The 25,500-nt window shown below is 43.4% G+C and overlaps 1 protein-coding gene across 8 annotated transcripts in view; it reads left to right on the top strand.

The window, feature by feature from the left end:
• Positions 1 to 25,500, top strand: part of LOC106569223 (catenin delta-2) — a 140,854-nt gene that overhangs the window by 87,794 nt on the left and 27,560 nt on the right. For 5 of the 8 annotated variants that reach the window (XM_014140372.2, XM_014140374.2, XM_014140371.2 and 2 more), the window contains 2 exons: positions 5,308 to 5,617; positions 8,717 to 8,773. In XM_014140372.2, coding sequence (XP_013995847.1) covers positions 5,308 to 5,617; positions 8,717 to 8,773 — 367 coding nt within the window. The remainder of the gene's footprint in view (positions 1 to 5,307; positions 5,618 to 8,716; positions 8,774 to 25,500) is intronic. The other 3 variants (XM_014140377.2, XM_014140375.2, XM_014140376.2) reach the window with 2 other exon arrangements.

Here is a 25,500-nt window from a genome sequence, read left to right as displayed (position 1 = left end):
ATGAATGAAATAATCTTATTAAATACTTTTTTCTTTACATAGTTGAATGTGCTGACAACAAAATCACACAAAAATAATCAATGGAAATCCAATTTATCAACCCATGGAGGTCTGGATTTGGAGTCACACATTAAAGTGGAAAACCACACTACAGGCTGATCCAACTTTGATGTAATGTCCTTAAAACAAGTCAAAATGAGGCTCAGTAGTGTGTGTGGCCTCCACGTGCCTGTATGACCTCCCTACAACGCCTGGGCATGCTCCTGATGAGGTGGCGGATGGTCTCCTGAGGGATCTCCTTCCAGACCTGGACTAAAGCATCCGCCAACTCCTGGACAGTCTGTGGTGCAACGTGGCGTTGGTGGATGGAGCGAGACATGATGTCCCAGATGTGCTCAATTGGATTTAGGTCTGGGGAACGGGCGGGCCAGTCCATAGCATCAATGCCTTCCTCTTGCAGGAACTGCTGAGACACTCCAGCCACATGAGGTCTAGCATTGTCTTGCATTAGGAGGAACCCAAGGCCAACCGCACCAGCATATGGTCTCACAAGGGGTCTGAGGATCTCATCTCGGTACCTAATGGCAGTCAGGCTACCTCTGGCGAGCACATGGAGGGCTGTGCGGCCCCCCCCAAAGAAATGCCACCCCACACCATGACTGACCCACCGCCAAACCGGTCATGCTGGAGGATGTTGCAGGCAGCTGGACGTTCTCCACGGCGTCTCCAGACTGTCACGTCTGTCACATGTGCTCAGTGTGAACCTGCTTTCATCTGTGAAGAGCACAGGGCGCCAGTGGCGAATTTGCCAATCTTGGTGTTCTCTGGCAAATGCCAAACGTCCTGCACGGTGTTGGGCTGTAAGCACAACCCCCACCTGTGGACGTCGGGCCCTCATACCACCCTCATGGAGTCTGTTTCTGACCGTTTGAGCAGACACATGCACATTTGTGGCCTGCTGGAGGTCATTTTGCAGGGCTCTGGCAGTGCTCCTCCTGCTCCTCCTTGCACAAAGGCGGAGGTAGCGGTCCTGCTGCTGGGTTGTTGCCCTCCTACGGCCTCCTCCACGTCTCCTTATGTACTGGCCTGTCTCCTGGTAGCGCCTCCATGCTCTGGACACTACGCTGACAGACACAGCAAACCTTCTTGCCACAGCTCGCATTGATGTGCCATCCTGGATGAGCTGCACTACCTGAGCCACTTGTGTGGGTTGTAGACTCCTTCTCATGCTACCACTAGAGTGAAAGCACCGCCAGCATTCAAAAGTGACCAAAACATCAGCCAGGAAGCATAGGAACTGAGAAGTGGTCTGTGGTTACCACCTGCAGAACCACTCCTTTATTGGGGGTGTCTTGCTAATTGCCTATAATTTCCACCTGTTGTCTATTCCATTTGCACAACAGCATGTGAAATTTATTGTCAATCAGTGTTTCTTCCTAAGTGGACAGTTTGATTTCACAGAAGTGTGATTGACTTGGAGTTACATTGTGTTGTTTAAGTGTTCCCTTTATTTTTTGAGCACTATATATAGTTTTTAGTATAGTTTTACCTAAAAAGGATAACTTTTTAAATGTTTCACAATTTTTATTTTTATGAAATTCACTGAGGATGATGGTCCTCCCCTTCCTCTTCTGAGGACCCTCCACTGACTGAGTGTACAAAACATGAGGAACTCCTGCTCTTTCCATGACATAGACTGACCAGGTGAATCGACGTGAAAGCTACAGTAAGATCCCTTATTGAGGTCACATGTTAAATCCACTTCAGTCAGTGTAGATGAAGGGGAGGAGACCGGTTAAAGAAGGATTTTTAAGCCTTGAGACAATTGAGACATGGATTGTGCATGTGTGTATTTTGAGGAGGAATGGGCAAGACAAAAGATGTAAGTGCCTTTGAACAGGGTATGGTTTATGGTATAGTGCCAACTGTAAATACCAAATTTTTACCAGCCTGTCACATGTGCAACCAGAGAAAAAATTAAAGCAGGAAGCAAAAACTAAAGCAGGAAGCACCAGTGACTCGCTCAATACAGAAGTGGTCAGAATACACGGATGCTACACTACAGGACTGTTTTGCTAGCACAGACTGGAATATGTTCCGGGATTCATCCATTGGCATTTAGGAATACACCACCTCAGTCATTGGCTTCATCAATAAGTGCATCGATGACGTCGTCCCCACAGTGACTCTACGTACATATCCCAACCAGAAGCCATGGATTACAAGCAACATCCGCATGGTGCTAAAGGCTAGAGCTGCCGCTTTCAAGGAGCGGGAGACTAATCTGGACACTTATAAGAAATCCTGCTATGCCCTCAGACGAACCATCAAACAAGGAAAACATCAATACAGGATTAAGATTTAATCCTACTACACCGGCTCTGACTCTCGTCGGATGTGACAGGGCTTGAAAACTATTACGGACTACAAAGGGAAACCCAGACGCGAGCTGCCCAGTGACGCGAGCCTACCAGACGAGCTAAATGCCCTTTATGCTCGCTTCGAGGCTAGCAACACTGAAGCATGCATGAGAGCGCCAGCTGTTCTGGATGACTGTGTGATAACGCTCTCGGTAGCCGATGTGAACAAAACCTTTAAACAGGTCAACATTCACAAAGCCACTGGACCAGACGGATTACCAGGACGTGTACTCAAAGCATGCACGGACCAACTGTCAAGTGTCTTCACTGACATTTTCAACCTCTCCCTGACCGAGTCTGTAATACCTATCAGGGTTCAAACATACCAAGACAGTTGTGAAGAGGACACGACAAAACCTATTCCCCCGCAGGAGACTGAAAAGATTTGGCATGGGTCCTCAGATCCTAAAAAGGTTATACAGCTGCACCATTAAGAGCAACCTGACCTGTTGCATCACCGCCTGGTATGGCAACTGCTCGGCATCTGACCGTAAGGCGCTACAAAGGGTAGTGCGAACGGCCCAGTACATCACTGGGGCCAAGCTTCCTGCCATCCAGGACCTATATAATAGGTGGTGTCAGAGGAAAGATTGTTAGAGACTCCAGTCACCCAAGTTATAGACTGTTTTCTCTGCTACCGCATGGCAAGCGGTACCAGAGCACCAAGTCTAGGACCAAAAGGCACCTCAACAGCTTCTAGTCCCAAGCCATTAGACTGCTGAACAATTCATAAAAATCGCCACCGGACAATTTACATTAACACCCTCCCCCCTCTTGTACATTGCTGCTACTCGCTGTTTGTTTGTTACCTATGCATAGTCACTTCGCCCCCACCTACATGTACAGATTACCACAACTAGCCTGTACCCCTGCACACTGACTCGGTACCGGTGCCCCCTGTATATAGCCTCGTTATTGTTATTGTGTTATTTTTATTATTACTTTTTATTTTAAGCCTACTTGGTAAATATTTTCTTCTTCTTGAACTGCACTGTTGGTTAAGGGCTTGTACGTAAGCATTTCACGGTAAAGTCTACACTTGTTGTATTCGGCGCATGTGGCAAATAAAGTTTGATTTGATGTTGATCTGGGTGTCCTCTTGGACAATAAGCTTCAGTGGAGTAAATGTACAGACCTGATCTACAAAAAAAGTCAACAGAGACTGTACTTTCTCAAAAAGCTGTCATCTTTTAATGTTAATTGTATGATACTGACTCTGTTTTACAAATCTTTCATTGAGAGTATTTTAACTTTTTGTATTGTTTGTTGGTTTGGCAATTCCACTGTCAGAAATATGCTGATTATCTCCACAGAAAGCAAGGTATTTGGAGTCAAACAGACAGGCCTGGATGAGATCTGTAAGGTCAGGGCCCTCCGCAAGGCTCTCAAAATCATTTTAGACCCAAGCCACCCCCTGTACCCGGACTTTGAACTACTCCCCTGTGGGCGCAGGTATAGGGCACCCCTCAGCAGGGAAAAGAGAACTAGACAATCATTTGTGCCAGGTGTGATATCCCTCCTAAATAGCTCGGGCTAATGTTCCTATCGACCCAGTAAGGCCAGCAGGCTAGTCTCTTTTTATTGGTATGTAACTGTTATGAAAGTTGTATTTTCAATTTGTTTTGTTATTTAAACGCCACTTTAAACGTGTACATGACACTGCAACAACATTTCCCCATGGGGACAATAAAGTCAGTAAAGAATTGAGGCTCTTCTGAGGGCAAAAGGGGGTGAAACTCAATATTAGCTTCTTAAAGTTTTGTACACTCAGTGTAAAACATTTATCCAACCATAGTATAACTGAGAACTGCCCAGGTGGGGAGTTTCATGTGTGGAGCCTAGGTCATGGCAGGCAGGCAGGCAGGCAGGCAGGCAGGCAGGCAGGCAGGCAGGCAGGCAGGCAGGCAGGCAGGCAGGCAGGCAGGCAGGCAGGCAGGCAGGGCTCCCTAGAGATGTATAGAGGCCTTCTTCCACATGGTCATGATTAGCAGTAACAGCAGCTCTGCCCTGACCAGGGAATGCAGCACAGTAGTCTGCAGCCCTACAGTGATACATACCTCAGAGATAAATGGCAATGAATGAAAAAATGGTGTCTCATCCCATGGCTTTGCTCAAGCAAAAAATGGTATGTGTATATATTCAGAATAACATTGACTTCTCACTATATTATGTTGGCCTCACAGTGATTCTAACCTAATACCTGTCATTCATTTTTGTTGAAAAGCAGTCTTTTCAGACAGAGAAATTACTTTTCAGAGGCCTCCATTGGACTTTGTTTGACATGAAATCATTAGCTATTCACTGCTGTCTTCCATGAATTCTTCTGAAATTCATTTTAACCAACACAATACTGTCTGGAAATGAAGGTGTTCTGTGTTTAAGATCATGTTCAATGCTCCTTATGGTAGATTATGAAAACACAAAGTTAGTAATACATTTCACAATAAACTGACTACCTACGGTCTTTTCAGTGTTCTGAGAGAGGTCCATCTGTTGTGTTCTATTGGAGTAAATAATCATTCATCTACAGAATGCCTACTTCTTCTTCTTCTGGCCATTTGTCAATTATGTGTTTATCTAACTGTAATTTGACAAAGTGACATTTAGTGCATTTGTCATAATTCATACAGGATAAATGAACTGAAAGTTATGAAATGTATTGAAATGTACCAGAATCTTTTGTGACACGGTATGTTTTTCTGTGTATTGTTTCCTTATAGTTCTTGGCAGAGGCTGCCAAGGGAAGTATTGAAACATTAATTAAATGAAGGATCCTTTCTGTCTTTCTTTTGATTTTGCTTTCACCCTCTTCTTCCCCTCTTATTTCTCTGGTGTTTGGTTGTTCTGTTTCTCTTCTCACTGTGTGCTCGCTCATTCCTCTGCCTAGACCCAGTAAACCAGTTTTGTGAAGAGGTCCTGAACTTTCTGCTCTGTCCCTACTTCCCTCCTGCCGTAGCCCCATCTTCCCCTGGTGTTGACTCCATCCCCTTGCAGCGTACAGGCAGCCAGAACGCCTCAGGCACTTTGCCCTACCAGAGAAGCAGCTTTGCCACTGGCTCGGACTACGCCAACCCGTACCGCACCCTCCAGTTCTGCCCGTCCACCGAGTCTCCCTACAGCAAGTCTGGCCCCGTGCTGCCCCCGGAGGCCGCACTGGCCCGCTCACCTTCTGTCGACAGCATCCAGAAGGATCCCAGGTGAGTGTCACTATAGCGCTGTTTTTTATAACACCTCACCTCTCTTCTCCTTCAGTCAGATGACTGAATATAAAGCACACATCCACATCACATCACTGCCTACCAGTCGCTCCCCTGTTTGGCCTGTCAGTACCACTACGCCTTGAATGACACAGCCACTGTTTTCTGGAGGGCACATGAAGCTTGTTAAACCTCACCTTCCTTCACCTTGTGTTGTTTAAACTTTTACGTGTGTGTGTGTGTCTGTCTGGGCTGTCTGTTTGTGTGTGAGTGTGTGAGTGTGTGAGTGAGTGAGTGTCATAAAGTGTTTGATTGGGAGTGGCCTTGAGTCATAAGCTGTATGGCTGCATTGCTGTACTATCAGAGTTGCTTTTTTGTGTGTCTGATCAAGGAGTTTATTCCTTTAGAGCAAATATAAAAAAAAAAAAACTGTCAATGCCTGTAAACAACAACATGTTTAATCACTAGGAATACATATTCATGAAAGATCAGAGAAAACAGGAATATCGACAGTTGAAGTCGGAAGTTTACATACACTTAGGTTGGAGTCATTAAAACTCGTTTTTCAGCCACTCCACACATTTCTTGTTAACAAACTATAGTTTTGGCAAGTCGGTTAGGACATCTACTTTGTGCATGACATAAGTAAGTTTTCCAACAATTGCTAACAGACAGATTATTTCACTTATAATTCACTGTATCACAATTCCAGTGGGTCAGAAGTTTACATACACTAAGTTGACTGTGTCTTTAAACAGCTTGGGAAATTCCAGAAAATGATGTCATGGCTTTAGAAGCTTCTGATAGGCTAATTGACATCATTTGAGTCAAGTGGAGGTGTATCTGTGGATGTATTTCAAGGCCTACCTTCAAACTCAGTGCATCTTTGCTTGACATCATGGGAAAATCAAAAGAAATCAGCCAGGACCTCAGAAAAAATGTATTTGACCTCCACAAGTCTTGTTCTTCCTTGGGAGCAATTTCCAAATGCCTGAAGGTACCACGTTCATCTATACAAGCAATAGTACGCAAGTATAAACACCATGGGACCACACAGCCATCATACCACTCAGGAAGGAGACGCGTTATGTCTCCTAGAGATGAACGTACTTTGGTGCGAAAAGTGCAAATCAATCCCAGAACAACAGCAAAGGACCTTGTAAAGATGCTGGAGGAAACAGGTACAAAAGTATCTATATCCACAGTAAAATGAGTCCAATATCGACATAACCTGAAAGGCCGCTCAGCAAGGAAGAAGCCACTGCTCCAAAGTCGCCACAAAAAACCCAGACTACGGTTTGCAACTGCACATGGGGACAAAGATCGTACTTTTTGGAGAAATGTCCTCTGGTCTGATGAAACAAAAATAGAACTGTTTGGCCATAATGACCATCGTTATGTTTGGAAGAAAAAGGGAGAGGCTTGCAAGCCAAAGAACACCATCCCAACCGTGAAGTAAGGGGGTGGCAGCATCATGTTGTGGGGGTGCTTTGCTGCAGGAGGGACTGGTGCACTTCACAAAATAGATGGCATCATGAGATAGGAAAATTATGTGGATATATTGAAGCAACATCTCAAGACATCAGTCAGGAAGTTAAAGCTTGGTCACAAATGGGTCTTCCAAATGGACAATGACCCCAAGCATACTTCCAAAGTTGTGGCAAAATGGCTTAAGGACAACAAAGTCAAGGTATTAGAGTGGCCATCACAAAGCCCTGACCTCAATCCTATAGAAAATGTGTGGGCAGAACTGAAAAAGCGTGTGCGAGCAAGGAGGCCTACAAACCTGACTCAGTTACACCAGCTCTGTCAGGAGGAATGGGCCAAAATTCACCCAGCTTATTGTGGGAAGCTTGTGGAAAGCTACCCAAAACGTTTGACCCAAGTTAAACAATTTAAAGGCAATGCTACCAAATACTAATTGAGTGTATGTAAACTTCTGACCCACTGGGAATGTGATGAAAGAAAGAAAATCTGAAATGAATCATTCTCTCTACTATTATTCTGACATTTCATAAAATAAAGTGGTGATCCTAACTGACCTAAGACAGGGAGTTTTTACTATGATTAAATGTCAGGAATTGTGAAAAACTGAGTTTAAATGTATTTGGCTGCGGTGTATGTAAACTTCCGATTTCAACTGTATGTTTGCAATACTCTACAATTTCACGACTTTGATTTATCCCATTCTGTTTCCTTCATTCACCATCCCCTGTACTGTTTATTTGTTTCTCTATCTTTCTTTCCTTTTCCACATTGCACTGTATCTGCTGTAGCTCTGGCATTACTTTTGGCGTTTGTACACGCTTTCAGTGGATTGACTTGTGATGCATTGATTTGCTGGCTGCAACCAACTTCACAACATGCACAGTCAATTACAGTAATCTCCAAATTAGAAATGACTCCCTATTTATTTGGTTACTTCATATTCATTATTGTTAAAGGGCGGGTCTCACCAAAGCAGGTCTTCAATCTATCTTCATTTCAATTAATTGTGGAAACACTAGGCCTGTATTGTGTGTAGCAAATCAGTTAAATTCTAGAAAGAATTGAATTAAGTGTTTTAATGAATCATGTTCAAAGTCAATGACCAAAACAATATTCTATAAAAAAAATACTCAACCACAATTAAGGTTGTTATAGTTGGCTATGTAGCTATAAGTTAAAACTTTCCTAATGGCCAATGGTTGTTTGCATGATATAATTAATGTCACTATTTAGCAGAGTCCTAAACAATAGGAAAGCATAGTCCTAAATGCATCTATTTATATTTAAGAAAGACAATAACGGGATCACTGGAATGTGTCTCTCCACAAACCATGATAATCGTTCTGATGACTGAACAATCCATAATTGACCTAGCTGATATAAAATTGATCTTCATATTTCTTGGTTTTGTAAGACCCCCTCTTTAAAAGATCCCCATCCACCACAATCAAATCACCTAGTGCATGTTCTGAATCCAGTGTAAGTGTGTAATAGGAAAAGTGTTGAGAAAGAAAGACATTCAAATGAATGTGAGTATTATTTTATTCTTGTCAAGCTCCTTTGTGCGAGACACCCACCTACATTTTTTTCTTTCTGCCTGTCTCCTGATAGGTACGACCCTGAATTCCTTGTCTGGAATCAAAATCAAGCCGAGCAAAGAATGACAAAGTAATCCAGCATTTATTACATATTTCACTGAATCATTCACTGAATCTGTCCTTCATGTCTACTATACAAATACCAGGAACATTTCCTTACCAATGAAAGAGCATGAATGACAATAGTTCAGTTCTTTTTTCCATTGCATTGTCCTCTGATTCCCATTTACTTACAGTAGCTACTTCACTGAAAGCTTCATATGCCTTCTTCAGGTAAAGTAAAGGTAGTGCCATTGGTGCTGTCCACAATTTTATATACAGTATCTTCTCATAGATTAGGTTTATGTATCTATTTGCCTCCAAGTATCTCAAGTTTACTCTTCAGGTTTGTCTAGTAATTCATGGTAAAGATGTGATGTTGTGAAGTTACTCTTTAGTTAAGCTTTTATGGCTTTCTAAAAGTGACAGCAGTTGGAAGATTTTTGGGTAGGTTACGGGTACTTGCTGATTGTGTGAGGATAGCAACAGTAGGAATCCATTATCCAACAATCATACATTTTCTCCTTCATTTTACATCATTCATCGTCATTTTTCTCTCATCATTTTCTAAATGTGCTTCATCATCCCAAGATTTACTGTGACTTGTGCAGTAATCAAGGGGCAGAATCCATTTACTTAAATGTCACTTTTGCAGTATCTGATCATACTACCTTTATGCTATTTTTCTTAAGTAATACTCAAACTGATATCTATGTGGTAGTTGCCAATTTACGCATGGATCATGTTGCCGATTCATAAGCTGTTCCATTTTAGTACATATACAGTGGTTCCTCAATTAAACGTTTTGAGTTTTTGGCACAGCGCATTGAGGTAGATTGTGATATAGTGCGGTACATTGCGTCACATCAAGGGAGAGTTAGAACGCTGGTTATGCCTTTGGGTTCAGTCTAATGCGTTAGTACCCAGGCACTAATGTGTCTCTCTCATCACTGAATGAATGACGTTAATTATCAGCTATTCTTTCAATAAATTGTAATCACAAAAGAAGCCATGATGGGCTATCAGCAGGACAATAGACTCTTTCCGAGTTGATTTCTATTTTTAGGGACTTGAGATCAAGAGGGGAGGGTAGGAGGAGCGAGTGCTGCGTGCTTATTACAGTATGTTTGTCAAACAGGTGACAATCTTTTTTTCTGGTCGTTTGGAACAGTGTAAACAACACAACAAATACAACAATAATTTCCCCCCAAAATTGCATCAATTCTAACTAAAAAAGCTTTTAAAGTCTTTACCACAGCCAAGATTAAAAACAGTCGCATGCATTCGTGAATTCAATTGCTTTACCCGACATGTTGAGGTTTATTTATAGTTTAATTATTCAAGGCTCCCTTTGTTATTTTGTTTTATAACTAAAATGCTTACATTTTTACATTTTAGTCATTTAGCAGACGCTCTTATCCAGAGCAACTTACAGTAGTGAATGCATACATTTCAATTCATACATTTTTTCTTTCTCGTACTGGCCCCCGTGGGAATCGAACGCACAACCCTGGCGTTGCAAACACCATTGCAAACACCATGCTATATATATACACCATATACACTACATGACCACTACAGGACCAAACATCTCATTCCAAAATCATGGGCATTAATATGGAGTTGGTCCACCCATTGCTGCTATAACAGCCTCCACACTTCTGGGAAGGTTTTCCACTAGATGTTGGAACATTGCTGCGGGGACTTGCTTCCATTCAGGAAGCAAGTCCTGACCCAGATTCATCCATCGAACTGCCAGATTGTAAAGCGTGATTCATCACTCTATAGAACGTGTTTCCGCTGCTCCAGAGTTCAATGGCAGTGAGCTTTTCACCACTCCAGCCGACGCTTGGCATTGAGCATGGTGATCTTAGGCTTGTGTGCGGCTGCTCGGCCATGGAAACCCATTTTATGAAGCTCCTGAATAACAGTTATTGTGCTGACGTTGCTTCCAGAGGCAGTTTGGAACTCAGTGGTGAGGGTTGCAACCGAGGACAGACGATTTTTACACGCTATGTAATTCAGCACTCGGCAGTCCTGTTCTGTGAGCTTGTGTGGCCTACCACTTCGCGGCTGAGACGTTGTTGCTCCTAGACGTATTCACTTCACAATAACAGCACTTACAGTTGACTGAGGCAGCTGGAGAAAGGCAGAGATTTGACGAACTGACTTGTTGGAAAGGTGGCATCCTATGATGGTGCCAAGTCCCTGAGCTCTTCAGTAAGGCCATTCCACTGCCAATGCTTGTCTATGGAGATTGCATGGCTGTGTGCTCTATTTGATACACCTGTTACAGGTGTGGCTGAAATAGCCGAATCCACTAATTTGAAGGGTATCAACATACTTTTGTATAAATGGTTTATATTGAAGTAGCAATTGAAAGCGAACACTTAGGAGATTATTGGGAAATTATCAGACCAAAGGTGACACAACAGCTCACCTGATACAAGACTAAAGCTTTACATTTCTAACTCAATATCTCAGACCTGATTTGCCCCAATGAAAAATGCACCAACCCCTACAAATATGTAAATATATTATAATCCACATAATAATTCACACAAGATGAGCTATAGTGAGAGGGAGACTGCGTGTCTGTGATTCGACTTTGCATAGCAAATAGAAAATCAACCTTATAATAGGTAATGATTTATATATATCCAATAGAAAGAAACATCTACAGTATTTGTTCATCAACATCTTTGTGTTTTCGTTAATAAAGTAATTGTAAAACCACATTTTAGTTGCACATCGTGCTCTACGACCACGGCTTAAACATTGCTAAAATGATTGATGTATTTGTTGCATTGTTGTATCGTCAGTTTCTCGAGCCAAAACGTTTTGATGGCCTTCACAAATTCATCTTTGTCTGTAGTTTTAGCAGAATTACAGATTGTTTTCAGTTGATAAAAAAGGTAGATATACTGCAGGCCTATCCAGCTGTAATTATGGCTCTATCTTTTGGAACCACACACTTACAAGGTGAAGAGTGGGCTGCTTGCTTGCCTCCAAGGCGAGTGTGGTCTCTTTGAAGCGATAGAAAAAATCAGCAAGATCCCCAAGTATTCTTCCTCAATAGCTGGCATACTCTGACCTGCAGTTTTGCGCTGGGAACTGTGTCACTCCATTTTGAATAGCATCCTCTCCGCGATCACCCACTCTTTGTTTATGTAATATACTGTAAGGCACAAGTATCCTGTTATTCGAAAATCGTCAGTCCACATGTCAAGTGTTATTGCACCATTACCCAAGCTCTCTCTCAACTCTGGACCACCCGCCAGGACTCTATAGTGCGAGAGGAGAGAGACTCTCGGACTGAAACATTCACACCTCCAATAATTTACAAAATGATAATCTAATAGCTCTGAAGATCCGCCAATTTGTTCCACAGTTTAGGCTACCGATAGATGCTGTCATCTGAGTGAGGATAGGAGCGAGAGAAGTTTTTAACCTTCTGAATGAATGATTATGGAATGGTACCGAATAGATAGAGACAATAGAAATAAGCATCAGCATTTCCCTCACTCAGACAAAAACACATGTGCAAAAGTAGCCTAATTAGCGGGAGGGATGAGGGCATCTTCTTGTCGCACACAGTGCTGAAGTTTATAATGGCTGTCAGTCAAAACCCATACAGCACTGTGAACCGGAGAACGGGCTACAATTACAATAATTGAAAATAAAGGCCAGGATATAATATCATCAAGCGAATGGAGAATGGAACGAGTCACATTTTGAATTGAAACGACCAGATTTAATTGAAACTACCAAATGTCAGCCCTTAACCATCAGAATATTTCAATGAAATATATCATCATCGTAATCATGGAGCGCATTCACAATTGCATGGCATGGTGTTCTTTGCTTGGCTTCAAAAGCCCTGATTTAATAAATGGAATAGATGTGCTCAACGATGCCTGCTGGTGGTTCGAATGACCATTAACGGCAAGCACTGTAACGCATCTTACATACCACAGCATACCTCACGCGATATGACACACGTTTTAATTGATGAACCAATGTATGATATATATCGAAATACCAACAACCAAGCCACTGAACTTTTTCATCCATACCTAAAGTATCTCAGATGAATTGTGTATGGGATGGAAGCCCAGGACTGACATTTCTTGACCTTTACCACAGCCTGACCCGACCAGAGACCAGGCTCATAGGGGCAGTCATGCATTTTCACACTTTGGCTTTTCACAGACACAGAAAGCACTATTCTCAATGTGGGGTCACACAAGGGTCACCCCCTTTAACTCAGTGTTATCTGATTGTTCTTCTGATAATGTATGCCGCTGTCAGCAACATTTTTAAAAATGTATTTAACCTTTATTTAACTAGTCAGTTAAGATCAAATTCTTATTTACAACGACGGCCTACCCCGGCCAAACCCTGTGTGCCACCCTATGGGACTCCCAATCACGGCCGCTTGTAATACAACCTGGAATCGAACCAGGGTCTATAGTGATGCCTCTAGCACTGAGACACAGTGCCTTAGACCGCTGCGCCACTCGGGAGCCCCCAAATGTTCTATGTATTTCCTGTCTGTCATTATAGTATAACTCACTTACATACATGGCCCACACAGGCAATTACATAGACAATATAGGATTCCCATTCACCAAATGGTAATCATGCTGATTACCACATGATACGTTTTATACAGTATTATAGTGGTGAGATTTGAAAGCCTCAAGGTTGTAGTCTTTTCCCCAAGACTACAGTGATGCCCGGCATTCGAAGTATGTTAAAGGGATAATCCAATCCAAACCACAAATTATTAGTGTTAAATAACACTAATATGTGAAAACAATAATTTTTGTGAACATGTTTAATTTTGTCGTTATAACAAGGTTGGTAGAAACATGTGAAAATAGTTTTGGGAAATCTGTTGCAGCTCAAGTCTACTAAAAAACTTGCAGTGCTTTCTCTCTCTATGGGCTGGCTGGCTAGCTAGCTAGCTAGGTAGCTAGCTAGAAAACATAGCTACATACAATCATACTAAAGTCAGCATCAGCATGTGAAGTAGCTAGCTAGCTGTAAAATTGCCTAAACAAACTGCACTATCAATTTAGGTGTCTTTCTAGTTCAACTTGCAGTTTGTATCTGCCACTGAGCAATAAATGGCGTCTCTGCCCAGAGTGAGAGCAGAGTAATGTTGCTTTCCCAGAGAGGTACTTTTGAGGAGATAGGGAAACTCCATTAGAATCGTATTAACGCCCATTGTGTATGTTGCCCATAAGTTGTCAATGGGCCGCGTGGTGCATTCTGGATGATTCTGGGACAAGGAGAGCTCTCCTTCAAGGAGTGAATGGGAGTCAATTGGGTGCTATCAAATGTCAGCCTTTAACCATCCAAATATTTCATACAATATTTGGCCCATTTCGGGACTGCTTGTTTGTTTTTCTTCCTATAGGCCTACAATGAAATATATAATTAAATTTTAGTCATGATGCGTATTCACAATTGCATGGCATGGTGTTGTTTGCTCGGCTTCAAAAGCCCTGCTTAATAAATGGAGTAGATGTGCTCAACGATGCCCGCGGCTTGTTTGAATGAGCATTAACGGCAAGCGCTGTAACGCACCTCACCATACCACGGCATACCACACGCATAGCATTGCAAATATTTTCCAAGATGTGAGATTATTAACTTGTTCTCTGTAATATCGTATAGCTTTGGAATCGTGACATTACGTACTTTCGAGGAAAATAAGCAGGTTTCTTGACTCATACCCTGACTTTGAGAAGGGATTGCGTGAAGATTAGCTAAACAACCACGTGACTCAGCATGACAACGTGAATGTGAAGGGCCGACAGTCAGTTGGGTGGGGCGTTTCTCCATTCATTGCCAAATAGGATTCCTATCTACCCCTTTCTGTATCATCTCTGTTTCCCACAGACACAGGGCGCATTGCGACATGGTACATGAAGGAGTGACGGAGTTGAATAATTTGGTACACTGTTTAGATTGAGCACATCTAAGCGAAATCTATGCTTTGTCATGAGGATATAAATGGATGGATGTGTTCTAGACAAGTATGGCCATACCATCTATTGGCTGATTTGGCGATCTGGAGTTCAGGTCATTATTTTAAAAGCGTTATGAAATGTGATAGTGTGTTATCCCCTATCTCCAGTAACAACAATTATTTAGCTATGACACGTTCCTACACGATTTTCAGATTGATGAGTAAAACAAATGTATTTAATCAATTTCAGAATGAGGCTGTAACATAACAAAATGTGAAAAAAGTGAAGGGGTCTGAATACTTTCCGAATGCACTGATAGATTCATGGGCACAACCCCCCAGTTTTATCATTAGAATGTGATACAAAATAGGGCAACGGTGTACTTTAGGACTATGCAAAGGCCTCCGAGCGGTCAGGTAGGCTGTTTGGAGTGTTTATCGACTGGATTAAAAAAAAACATATACAGTGCTAGTCAAAATTTTGGACACACCTACTCATTCAAGGGTTTTTCTTTACTTTATTATTTTCTACTTTGTAGATGTCACGTCCTGACCAGTAAAATGGGGTTGTAGTTTGGTCAGGGCGTGGCAGGGGGTGTTTGTTTTGTGTGTTTCGGTGTTTTTGGTTTAGGTTCTATGTTTTCTATTTCTATGTTTATATCTAGTTTTCTATTTCTATGTTGGGTTTTTGGCAATGACCTCCAATTAGAGTCAGCTGGTTGTCTCTAATTGGAGGCCATATTTAGTTGAGGTTTGTTTCACTTGTGTTTTGTGGGTGGTTATTTTCTGTATAGCCTGGGAGCCTTATGGAACTGTTTTCGTTGTTTGTTTATTTTGTTTAAGTGTTTTCTTTAAATAAATTAAGAAGATGAGCACTTTACCCGCTGCGCCTTGGTCCAATCCTTACGACGCCCATGACAGAACCACCCACCAAACAAGGACCAAGCAGCGGGAATTGGAGCACCGAGGAGAAGGATGGACGTGGGAGGCAGAACGACGTTTCTGGGAGAGGAAGTTAAGGGAGCTACATGAGGCCGAGAGGCATCCCCCCAAAAAATTTGGGGGCACACGGGGAGTTGGGCAGAGTCAGGATGGAGACCTGAGCCAACTCCCCGTGCTTATTATGTTGAGCAACGGATCAAGCAAGCACCTTGTTATGCGGAGATACGCACTGTGTCGCCCATACGCACGCACAGTCCGGTGCGGTCAATAAGGGCTCCGCAGCGTTGCCGGGCGAGAGTTGGCCGGCAGCCAGGGAGAAGTGCGCCGGCGCAGCGCATCTGGCCACCAGTGCATCTCCTCGGTCCAGTTTACCCTGTTCCTGCTCCCCGCACTAGCCCTGAGGTGCGTGTTACTAGTCTGGAGTCTCCAAAGCCAGCCCCACGTACCAGGCCTCTAGTGCGCCGGCCCAGTCCAGTACGTCCTGTTCCTGCTCCCCGCACTAGCCCTGAGGTGCGTGTTACTAGTCTGGCGCCTCCAAAGCCAGCCCCACGCATCAGGCCTCTAGTGTGCCTGCCCAGTCCAGTACGTCCTGTTCCTGCTCCCCGCACTAGCCCTGAAGTGTGTGTTACTAGTCTGGCGCCTCCAAAGCCAGCCCCACGCATCAGGCCTCTAGTGTGCCTGCCCAGTCCAGTACGTCCTGTTCCTGCTCCCCGCACTAGCCCTGAGGTGCATGTTACTAGTCTGGCGCCTCCAAAGCCAGCCCCACGCATCAGGCCTCTAGTGCGCCTGCCCAGTCCAGCGACGCTCCTCAGCCCTGAGCCTCCAGCGACGCTCCTCAGCCCTGAGCCTCCAGCGACGCTCCTCAGCCCGGAGCCTCCAGCAACGCTCCTCAGCCCGGAGTCTCCAGCGACGCTCCTCAGCCCGGAGTCTCCAGCAACGCTCCTCAGCCCGGAGTCTCCAGCGACGCTCCTCAGCCCGGAGTATCCAGCAACGCTCCTCAGCCCGGAGTCTCCAGCGACGCTCCTCAGCCAGGAGCCTCCAGCGACGCTCCCCAGCCTAGAGTCTTCTGAACGGGAGCTACGCCCAGAGCCAGAGCCACCTCCGTAGTGGGAGGATTGGGACAGGGACCGTCGTTGACGGTGGCCACCCTCCCTTCCCTCCCTTTAAGTTTGGGGTTGTTTTTTGGTTTTTTGTCTTTGATGTGCATTTGGGGTCTGCACCTTTTGGGGGGGGGGGGTACTGTCACGTCCTGACCAGTAAAAGGGGTTATTTGTCATTGTAGTTTGGTCAGGGCATGGCAGGGGGTGTTTGTTTTGTGTGTTTCGGTGTTTTTGGTTTAGGTTCTATGTTTTCTATTTCTATGTTTATATCTAGTTTTCTATTTCTATGTTGGGTTTTTGGCAATGACCTCCAATTAGAGGCAGCTGGTTGTCTATAATTGGAGGCCATATTTAGTTGTGTTTGTTTCACTTGTGTTTTGTGGGTGGTTATTTTCTGTATAGCCTGGGAGCCTTATGGAACTGTTTTTGTTGTTTGTTTATTTTGTTTAAGTGTTTTCTTTAAATAAATTAAGAAGTGGTCCAACTGTCTGTGGTCCAACTCATCCCTAACCCTCTCAATTGGGTTGAGGTTGGGTGATTGTGGAGGCCAAGTCATTTGATGCAGCACTCCATCACTCTGAAATAGTCCTTACACAGCCTGGAGGTGTGTTGGGTCATTGTCCTGTTGAAAAACAAATGATAGTCCCACTAAGCGCAAACCAGATGGGATGGCGTATCCCTGCGAGTGCTGTGGTAGCCATACTGGTTAAGTGTGCCTTGAATTCTAAATAAATCAAAGACAGTGTCACCAGCAAAACACCCCCACACCATCACACCTCCTCCTCCATGCTTCACGGTGGAAACACACATGCAGAGATCATCCGTTCACCTACTCTGCGTCTCACAAAGACATGGCGGATGGAACCAAAAATGTCAAATTTGCACCCATTAGACCAAAGGACAGATTTCAACCAGTCTAATGTCCATTGCTCATGTTTCTTGGCCCAAGCAAGTCTCCTTTTCTTATTGGTGTCCTTTAGTAGTGGTTTCTTTGCAGCAATTTGTCCATGAAGACCTGATTCACGCAGTCTCCTTTGAACAGTTGATGTTGAGATGTGTCTGTTACTTGAACTCTGTGCATTTATTTGGGCTGCAATTTCCGAGGCTGGTAACTAATGAACTTATCCTCTGCAGCAGAGGTAACTCTGGGTCTTCCTTTCCTGTGACTGTCCTCATGAGAGCCAGTTTCATCATAGCGCTGATGGTTTTTGTGACTGCACTTGTAGAAACTTTCAAAGTTCTTGAATGTTCCGTATTGACTGACCTTCATGTCTTAAAGTAATGATGGACTGTCGTTTCCCTTTGCTTATTTGAGCTGTTCTTGTCATAATATTGTCTTTTACCAAATAGGGCTATCTTCTGTATACCACCCCTACCTTGTCACAACACAATGGATTGGCTCAAACGCATTAAGAAGGATAGAAATTCCACAAATTAACTTTTAACAAGGCACACCTTTTAAATGAAATGCATTCCAGGTGACTACCTCATGATTGACAGTATGCCAATAGTATGCAAAGCTGTCATCAAGGCAAAAGGTGGCTACTTTGAATAATTATATTTTTGAAAAAAATATATCTTCATTTGTTTAACACTTTTTTTGGTTACTGCATGATTCCATATGTGTTATTTCATAGTTTTGATGTCTTCGCTATTATTCTACAATGTATAAAATAGTAAAAATCAAGAAAAACCCTTGAATGAGTAGGTGTGTCCAAACCTTTGACATGTAACAGTATTATTATAATAATATTATGTCCCCCCCACTTCTAAAACCAGAGTTACGCCCCTGTATACATTTCACGTCTGTCATACAAGTCCAGGATTTAACCCTTTGCACTCTGCATTTGCAGTGCTTTTAAAAGCTTAGTCTATGGAGCTTATTGAGAGCGTCTAATAGCGGATAGTATTTAGACAGGACTGAATTAAAGCATTAAAGGAAGCAGAGAAACAAGTTGCTCATTAAAGTGTTTGTTTAAACACCGTCCACACTTGACTGGCTAAACTAAACTAAAACATTGAGCGAGGGCAATTACATGGACTATTGCACTTCAACTGTGTTCCCTTGTACAACGTTGATGCCGCTAACTGCTCTTCAGACTAGTTTTGTCATTCTGCACAACCAGTTTTCATCTGATATTGTGGCCAAGTTAACACATGGTTAATTACAGATACTAACAGATTTCTATAATGGCACTAATTAGTATTGAAATGGAAAGGCCATCTTTTTCAAATTGGAAAGGTCTGTCAGATTGTATAGTTCCCTTTATTGTGAAGTTGAACCAAAATATTTTCGATAATGTTTGTTGGATGATTTTATATCATTGTGTCTCATTGACAACAGCACTATATTGTTTTTACTTCGGAAACGGATGTCACTTTCTGCTGAAGAATGAAGACATGCACATTGAATGACTGTGTGTGTGTCTTCCTATCTGAAAGGCCCCTGTCTGTCTGTCTATTTGATTGGTTGCCTGAGTCATCAACAATGCTTCTTTCCCCTCTGTGTCATTCCTTTGTGGTGTGAGGCAGCAGTGTTTGCTTACAGTTTTGACCTGTGTGTTGTGTTCACTCTATTGTACAAGCCTTGAGTCATTGTAAATATAATTTTGGCCCAAGGCACTAGTCAACAACATACTCAGTTAAAATGTATACCCCCATTTCCAATGGTCTTTAATTAGATTGCAGGGCCATGCATTTAGAATACATAATTTATAACTCTATTATAGGGGGGAATTGTTTGATTGCCTCAAGCATGGCACTCTGTATTCTGGTGTAAATGTTCCCAGCTATGGGGCCGACAGATATGTTCAACTGGCTGCTCTTGAACAAAGCCCTGAATGACGATCCGTCTGCAACCCTGAGAGTTAGTTTCAATCCAGTGAGTCGCCAAATGCTACATTACTTTCTACTGAGGGGATTTAACCTCAGCTCAGCTCCCCTGCCAACCTTGATCATTGTGCAGTATGATTTTTCGAGATAACATGGAGACCTTGTGAAAATGACTAGAAGACCACCCTCCTATCTTCCAAAATGTGCGGCATTCAAAGTTAAAAGCTGACATTTTAGTCCTCAGGAAAGGCTGTTGAAAGGCCAGCTTAGGGAGTTGAGGGCTAAAGGCAAACTTCACTGCTCTAGCATGCATGCTATAGACATTTCAGTTTGTTATCCAAGTGCCGTGGGAGAGGGAGGGAGAGAGGGAGGGAGCGACAGAGAGAGAAAGAAAGAAAGAGCTCATTGTCTTGGGCAGTTTGCTTGTGAATCAGCAGATTCTTTGATCAGGCCGTCGTTGCATCCTGAGAGAAATGATCACTGTGAACCAGTCCATTTGGAACCCAGATACTCAACTCATTATGTGAAGTGTTATGCAAACTGCTCTTTACTGCTTTAAAGCTCTGAGAGCGCCGAGATGGGAGTACACACAGAGACAGAATAGCATTAGAGAATGTTAAGAATCTACAGTACCAGCCTTGACAAATAGATAAATATATGGAATTAGAGTAAAACATTATTTTCTAGCCACTACCCATACTTGGCATATGATGTTTTCAAGTCATTTGACTGAGCTGAGCTGAACGATGCTTCTCTCTTTTATAGCGGTCAGGGCTGTGGTGTGAGATTGAGGAGGGAGGATGAGATTAGATGTGAGAACAGTGGCATTATCATGGGCGGTCACACGGCCGTTTGGATGAATAATTGTCCTTGGGTAATTCTCTAATGAAGAAGTGAAATGGCAAACGCAGCACTGGAGCCCTGAGAAATGCATGAGCCTACCCATCCTCTGAGGCGATATGGCTCTGGAGGAAGTGATGAGGGCAAATCGTACTTCCGTCCATGCCCTCTTGAAAGAAAGATGTGTTTGAGGAAGAACAGTCATTGTAGCTGAAAAACACGACTTCTGCTGAGGGCAATAAATGAGTACAAAGAATATACGGCATCTATTCAGGCCAGCACTAGTCTATGGTACAAGCTAAGCAGCATTAGTATGTTTTAATATGCTGCTCTGTATTGGGATGCACAATTCTTATGGTAAAGTAATGCTTGTCTGGCTGTGGTCTAAGTAGAGAGAGACAATCGTCAAATGTCAGTGTGCGTGTGTGTGCACAGGTACGTGTATGCTTGCATATACAGTTAAAGTCGGAAGTTTACATACACTTAGGTTGCGGTCATTAAAACTCGTTTTTCAACCACTCCACAAATTTCTTGTTAACAAACTATAGTTCTGGCAAGTCGGTTAGGACATCTACTTTGTGCATGACACAAGTAATTTTTCCAAAAATTGTTTACAGACAGATTATTTCACTTATAATTCACTGTATCATCATTCCAGTTCATCTCCGAGAGATAACATACTTTAGTGCGAAAAATGCAAATCAATTCCAGAACAACAGCAAAGGACTGTGTGAAGATGCTGGAGGAAACAGGTACATAAGTATCTATATCCACAGTAATACGAGTCCTATATCGACATAACCTGAAAGGCCGCTCAGCAAGGAAGAAGCCACTGCTCCAAAACCGCCATAAAAAAGCCAGACTACGGTTTGCAACTGCACCTGGGGACAAAGATCGTACCTTTTGGAGAAATGTCCTCTGCTCTGATGAAACAAAAATATAACTGTTTGGCCATAATGACCATCGTTGTGTTTGGAGGAAAAAGGGGGAAGCTTGCAAGCCGAAGAACACCATCCCAACCGTGAAGCACGGGGGTGGCAGCATCATGTTGTGGGGGTGCTTTGCTGCAGGAGGGACTGGTGCACTTCACAAAATAGATGGCATCATGAAGATAGAAAATTATGTGAATATATTGAAGCAACATCTCAAGACATCAGTCAGGAAGTTAAAGCTTGGTCGCAAATGGGTCTTCCAAATGGACAATGACCCCAAGCATACTTCCAAAGTTGTGGCAAAATGGCTTAAGGATAACAAAGTCAAGGTATTGGCGTGGCCATCACAAAGCCCTGACCTCAATCCTATAGAAAATGTGTGGGCAGAACTGAAAAAGCGTGTGCGAGCAAGGAGGCCTACAAACCTGACTCAGTTACACCAGCTCTGTCAGGAGGAATGGGCCAAAATTCACCCAACTTATTGTGGGAAGCTTGTGAAAGGCTACCTGAAATGTTTGACCCAAGTTAAACAATTTAAAGGCAATGCTACCAAATACCAATTGAGTGTATGTAAACTTCTCTCATTAAGTACTGCAGTGCATCTCCTCTTCATGGACTGCACCAGATTTGCCAGTTCTTGCTGTGAGATGTTACCCCACTCTTCCACCAAGGCACCTGCAAGTTCCTGGACATTTCTGGGGGGAATGGCCCTAGCCCTCACCCTCAGATCCAACAGGTCCCAGACGTGCTCAATGGGATTGAGATCTGGGCTCTTCGCTGGCCATTGCAGAAAAATGACATTCCTGTCTTGCAGGAAATCACACACATAACGAGCAGTATGGCTGGTGGCATTGTCATGCTGGAGGGTCATGTCAGGATGAGCCTGCAGGAAGGGTACCACATGAGGGAGGAGGATGTCTTCCCTGTAACGCACAGCGTTGAGATTGCCTGCAATGCCAACAAGCTCAGTCCGATGATGCTGTGACATAACTTCCCAGACCATGACGGACCCTCCACCTCCAAATCGATCCCGCTCCAGAGTACAGGCCTCGGTGTAACGCTCATTCCTTCGACGATAAACGCGAATCCAACCATCACCCTTGGTGAGACAAAACCGCGACTCGTCAGTGAAAAGCACTTTTTGCCAGTCCTGTCTGGTCCAGCGATGGTGGGTTTGTGCCCATAGGCAACGTTGTTGCCGAGGATGTCTGGTGAGGACCTGCCTTATAACAGGCCTACAAGCCCTCAGTCCAGCCACTCTCAGCCTATTGCGGACAGTCTGAGCACTGATGGAGGGATTGTGCATTCCTGGTGTAACTCGGGCAGTTGTTGTTGCCATCCTGTACCTGTCCCGCAGGTGTGATGTTTGGATGTACCGATCTTGTGCAGGTGTTGTGACACGTGGTCTGCCACTGCGAGGATGATCAGCTGTCCGTCCTGTCTCCCTGTAGCGCTGTCTTAGGCGTTTCACAGTACGGACATTATTGCCCTGGCCACATCTGCAGTCCTCATGCCTCCTTGCAGCATGCCTAAGGCACATTCACACAGATGAGCAGGGACCCTGGGCATCTTTCTTTTGGATTCTTTCAGAGTCAGTAGAAAGGCCTCTTTAGTGTAGTACGTTTTCATAACTGTGACCTTAATTGCCTACCGTCTGTAAGCTGTTAGTGTCTTAACGACCGTTCCACAGGTGCATGTTCATTAATTGTTTATGTTTCATTGAACAAGCATGAAAAACAGTGTTTAAACCCTTTATAATGAAAATCTGTGAAGTTATTTGGATTTTTACGATTTATCTTTGAAAGACAGGGTCCTGAAAAAGGGACGTTTCTTTTTTTTGCTGTGTGTGTGTGTGTGTGTGTGTGTGTGTGTGTGTGTGTGTGTGTGTGTGTGTGTGTGTGTGTGTGTGTGTGTGTGTGTGTGTGTGTGTGTGTGTGTGTGTGTGTGTGTGTATGTGCATATGTGTGAGTGCTTGGGGATGTCGGCCTGAGAACTTCCCTGCTGAAGCTAATCCGGCCTAATCGGCCACATCTCAGACACTACAACACGGAACACAGCCGCTAGAGTCCTATTCAGGGACCTACCCTCTCTCTGGTGCTATAAATAATAGCCATAACCTCCATTTTAATGGTTCGACCTGGACACTCTTGTAGTGGTCCTTTTGTGGTCACTTCATTAAAGACACATAGTGCCTCTCGATCTGCCCAGCCTTGGTGTCTGTCTGGCTGTGCTGCCTGTTTGGCTGTCTGGCTGGCTGTGGGACCTGAGAGCTCCCACTGTGGGACCCTTTCATATAGCTTCCCAATTTATCCCATTACATGTGGACTAAACAGCTAAACTAACACATACATACTTTATACATATGTACATATGTCTGAAATGGTTTTCTGTTACCTTTATAGTGCATCCCTTGACCTGGGACCAGGACTCTGGTGAAAAGAAGTGCACTATATAGGAAATAGGGTGCCATTTGGAATGCACACCAAATATACAGAAACAAAAATATAAACGCAACATGCAACAATTTTAACGATTTTACTGAGTTACAGTTCATATAAGGAAATCAGTCAATTGAAATATATTCATTAGAGCCTAATCTATGGATTTCAAATGACTGGGCAGGGGCACAGCCATGGGTGGGCCTGGCTCCCCAGTGGGTGGGCCTATGCTCTCCACTGGGCATTTGTACTCTGATTAAATGTCAGGAATTGTGAAAACTGAGTTGAAATTTATTTGGCCAAGGAGTATGTAAACTTCCAACTTCAACTGTACTGCCAAATTCAGAAAAACGACGTTGTAAGCGGCTTATTGTAGAGAAATAAACATTAAACTCTCTGGCAACAGCTCTGGTGGACATTCCTGCAGTCAGCATGCCAATTGCATGCTCCCTAAAAACTTGAGACATCTGTGTCATTGTGTTGTGTGACAAAACTGCACATTTTAGAGTGGCCTTTTATTGTCCTCCGCACAAAGTGCACCTGTGTAATGGTCATGCTGTTTAATCAGATTCTTGATATGCCACACCTGTCAGGTGGATGGATTATCTTGGCAAAGGACATCAACAGGGATGTAAACCAATTTGTGCACAACATTTGAGAGAAATAAGCTTTTCGTGAGCATGGAACATTTTTGGGATCTTTTATTTCAGCTCATGAGACCAACATGTTGTGTTTATATTTTTGTTCAGTATACATTAACTGATAAGCTAACACAAACATACAGTACGTACAACAGTGTCTCTGAAATGTTTGTGCGAGAAAATAACTTAAAGCCCTATGTACTGTAATGCATTCCGACTTCATTTGACTGAAGGCGATGTTTCAGCAAGCGACCTACTTCCGAATTGGATATGATTAAGCATACAGCAGTTTGCACAGACTGTTTGAGCATTTTGATTGCCCAATTACCCAAAGGTAACTTATGCAAGGTTACATCATTTTTAGATTATTTTTTATGAAGTTGTATTTGATCTACAAATACTTAGATGCACAGCTGTGATCATCATTATAGTAGATGAATATGGCTGTGGATTAATGTTTTTGCTAATGCAACCATGCCTCACAGGGGCAGACCATAGAGCATGTGAACAAGCTTCATAATCATCAGCGATGAGAGGAAAAAAAAAAAACATTTTGAAAAACATTTTCTCCCATTGGTCCATTCTCTGAAACAAAAGGATTTCAATCCCTCCATGCTCCTCTGTGTTCGTTCCCTTTGATGCCTTATATTCACAAGGAAATAATTTCTGACAACTGCACACCAGTCAGCTCCAATAACTCAACAATACGTGCTCAGTGCAGCCTAGCTACTGCCTGAACTGAGCATGCCCAGTACCCACTAGTGTGGGGTTTTGCTGCTTGGTAGAATGGTGCAGAAAGACTTGGCAGCTGCCCGTGTAGTCTGGAAATGAAATGATGTCCCACTGTGTTTGGTTGGTACACTCCCCACCTACTGTGTGAAACTCCACTTTCCATGTAACAGTTCTGAAGGGGCTCAGGAGAGACGTCCATAGCTGGGCTCCATGTTGTTTTATTTCGCTGGGTTTTGTTTTATGTGATTGAGGTCAGAGAGAATCCCAGCTAGAGCCCCATAGTTCTGTTGACCTTTTTGAAAGTACACATTTCTCTTTCTC

This window comes from Salmo salar, chromosome ssa14 (genome assembly GCF_905237065.1).
Source record: "Salmo salar chromosome ssa14, Ssal_v3.1, whole genome shotgun sequence".
Taxonomy (NCBI): Eukaryota; Metazoa; Chordata; class Actinopteri; order Salmoniformes; family Salmonidae; genus Salmo; species Salmo salar.
The sequence above is the reverse complement of the archived record's forward strand: the minus strand, read 5'-3'. Positions and strand labels throughout refer to the sequence as shown.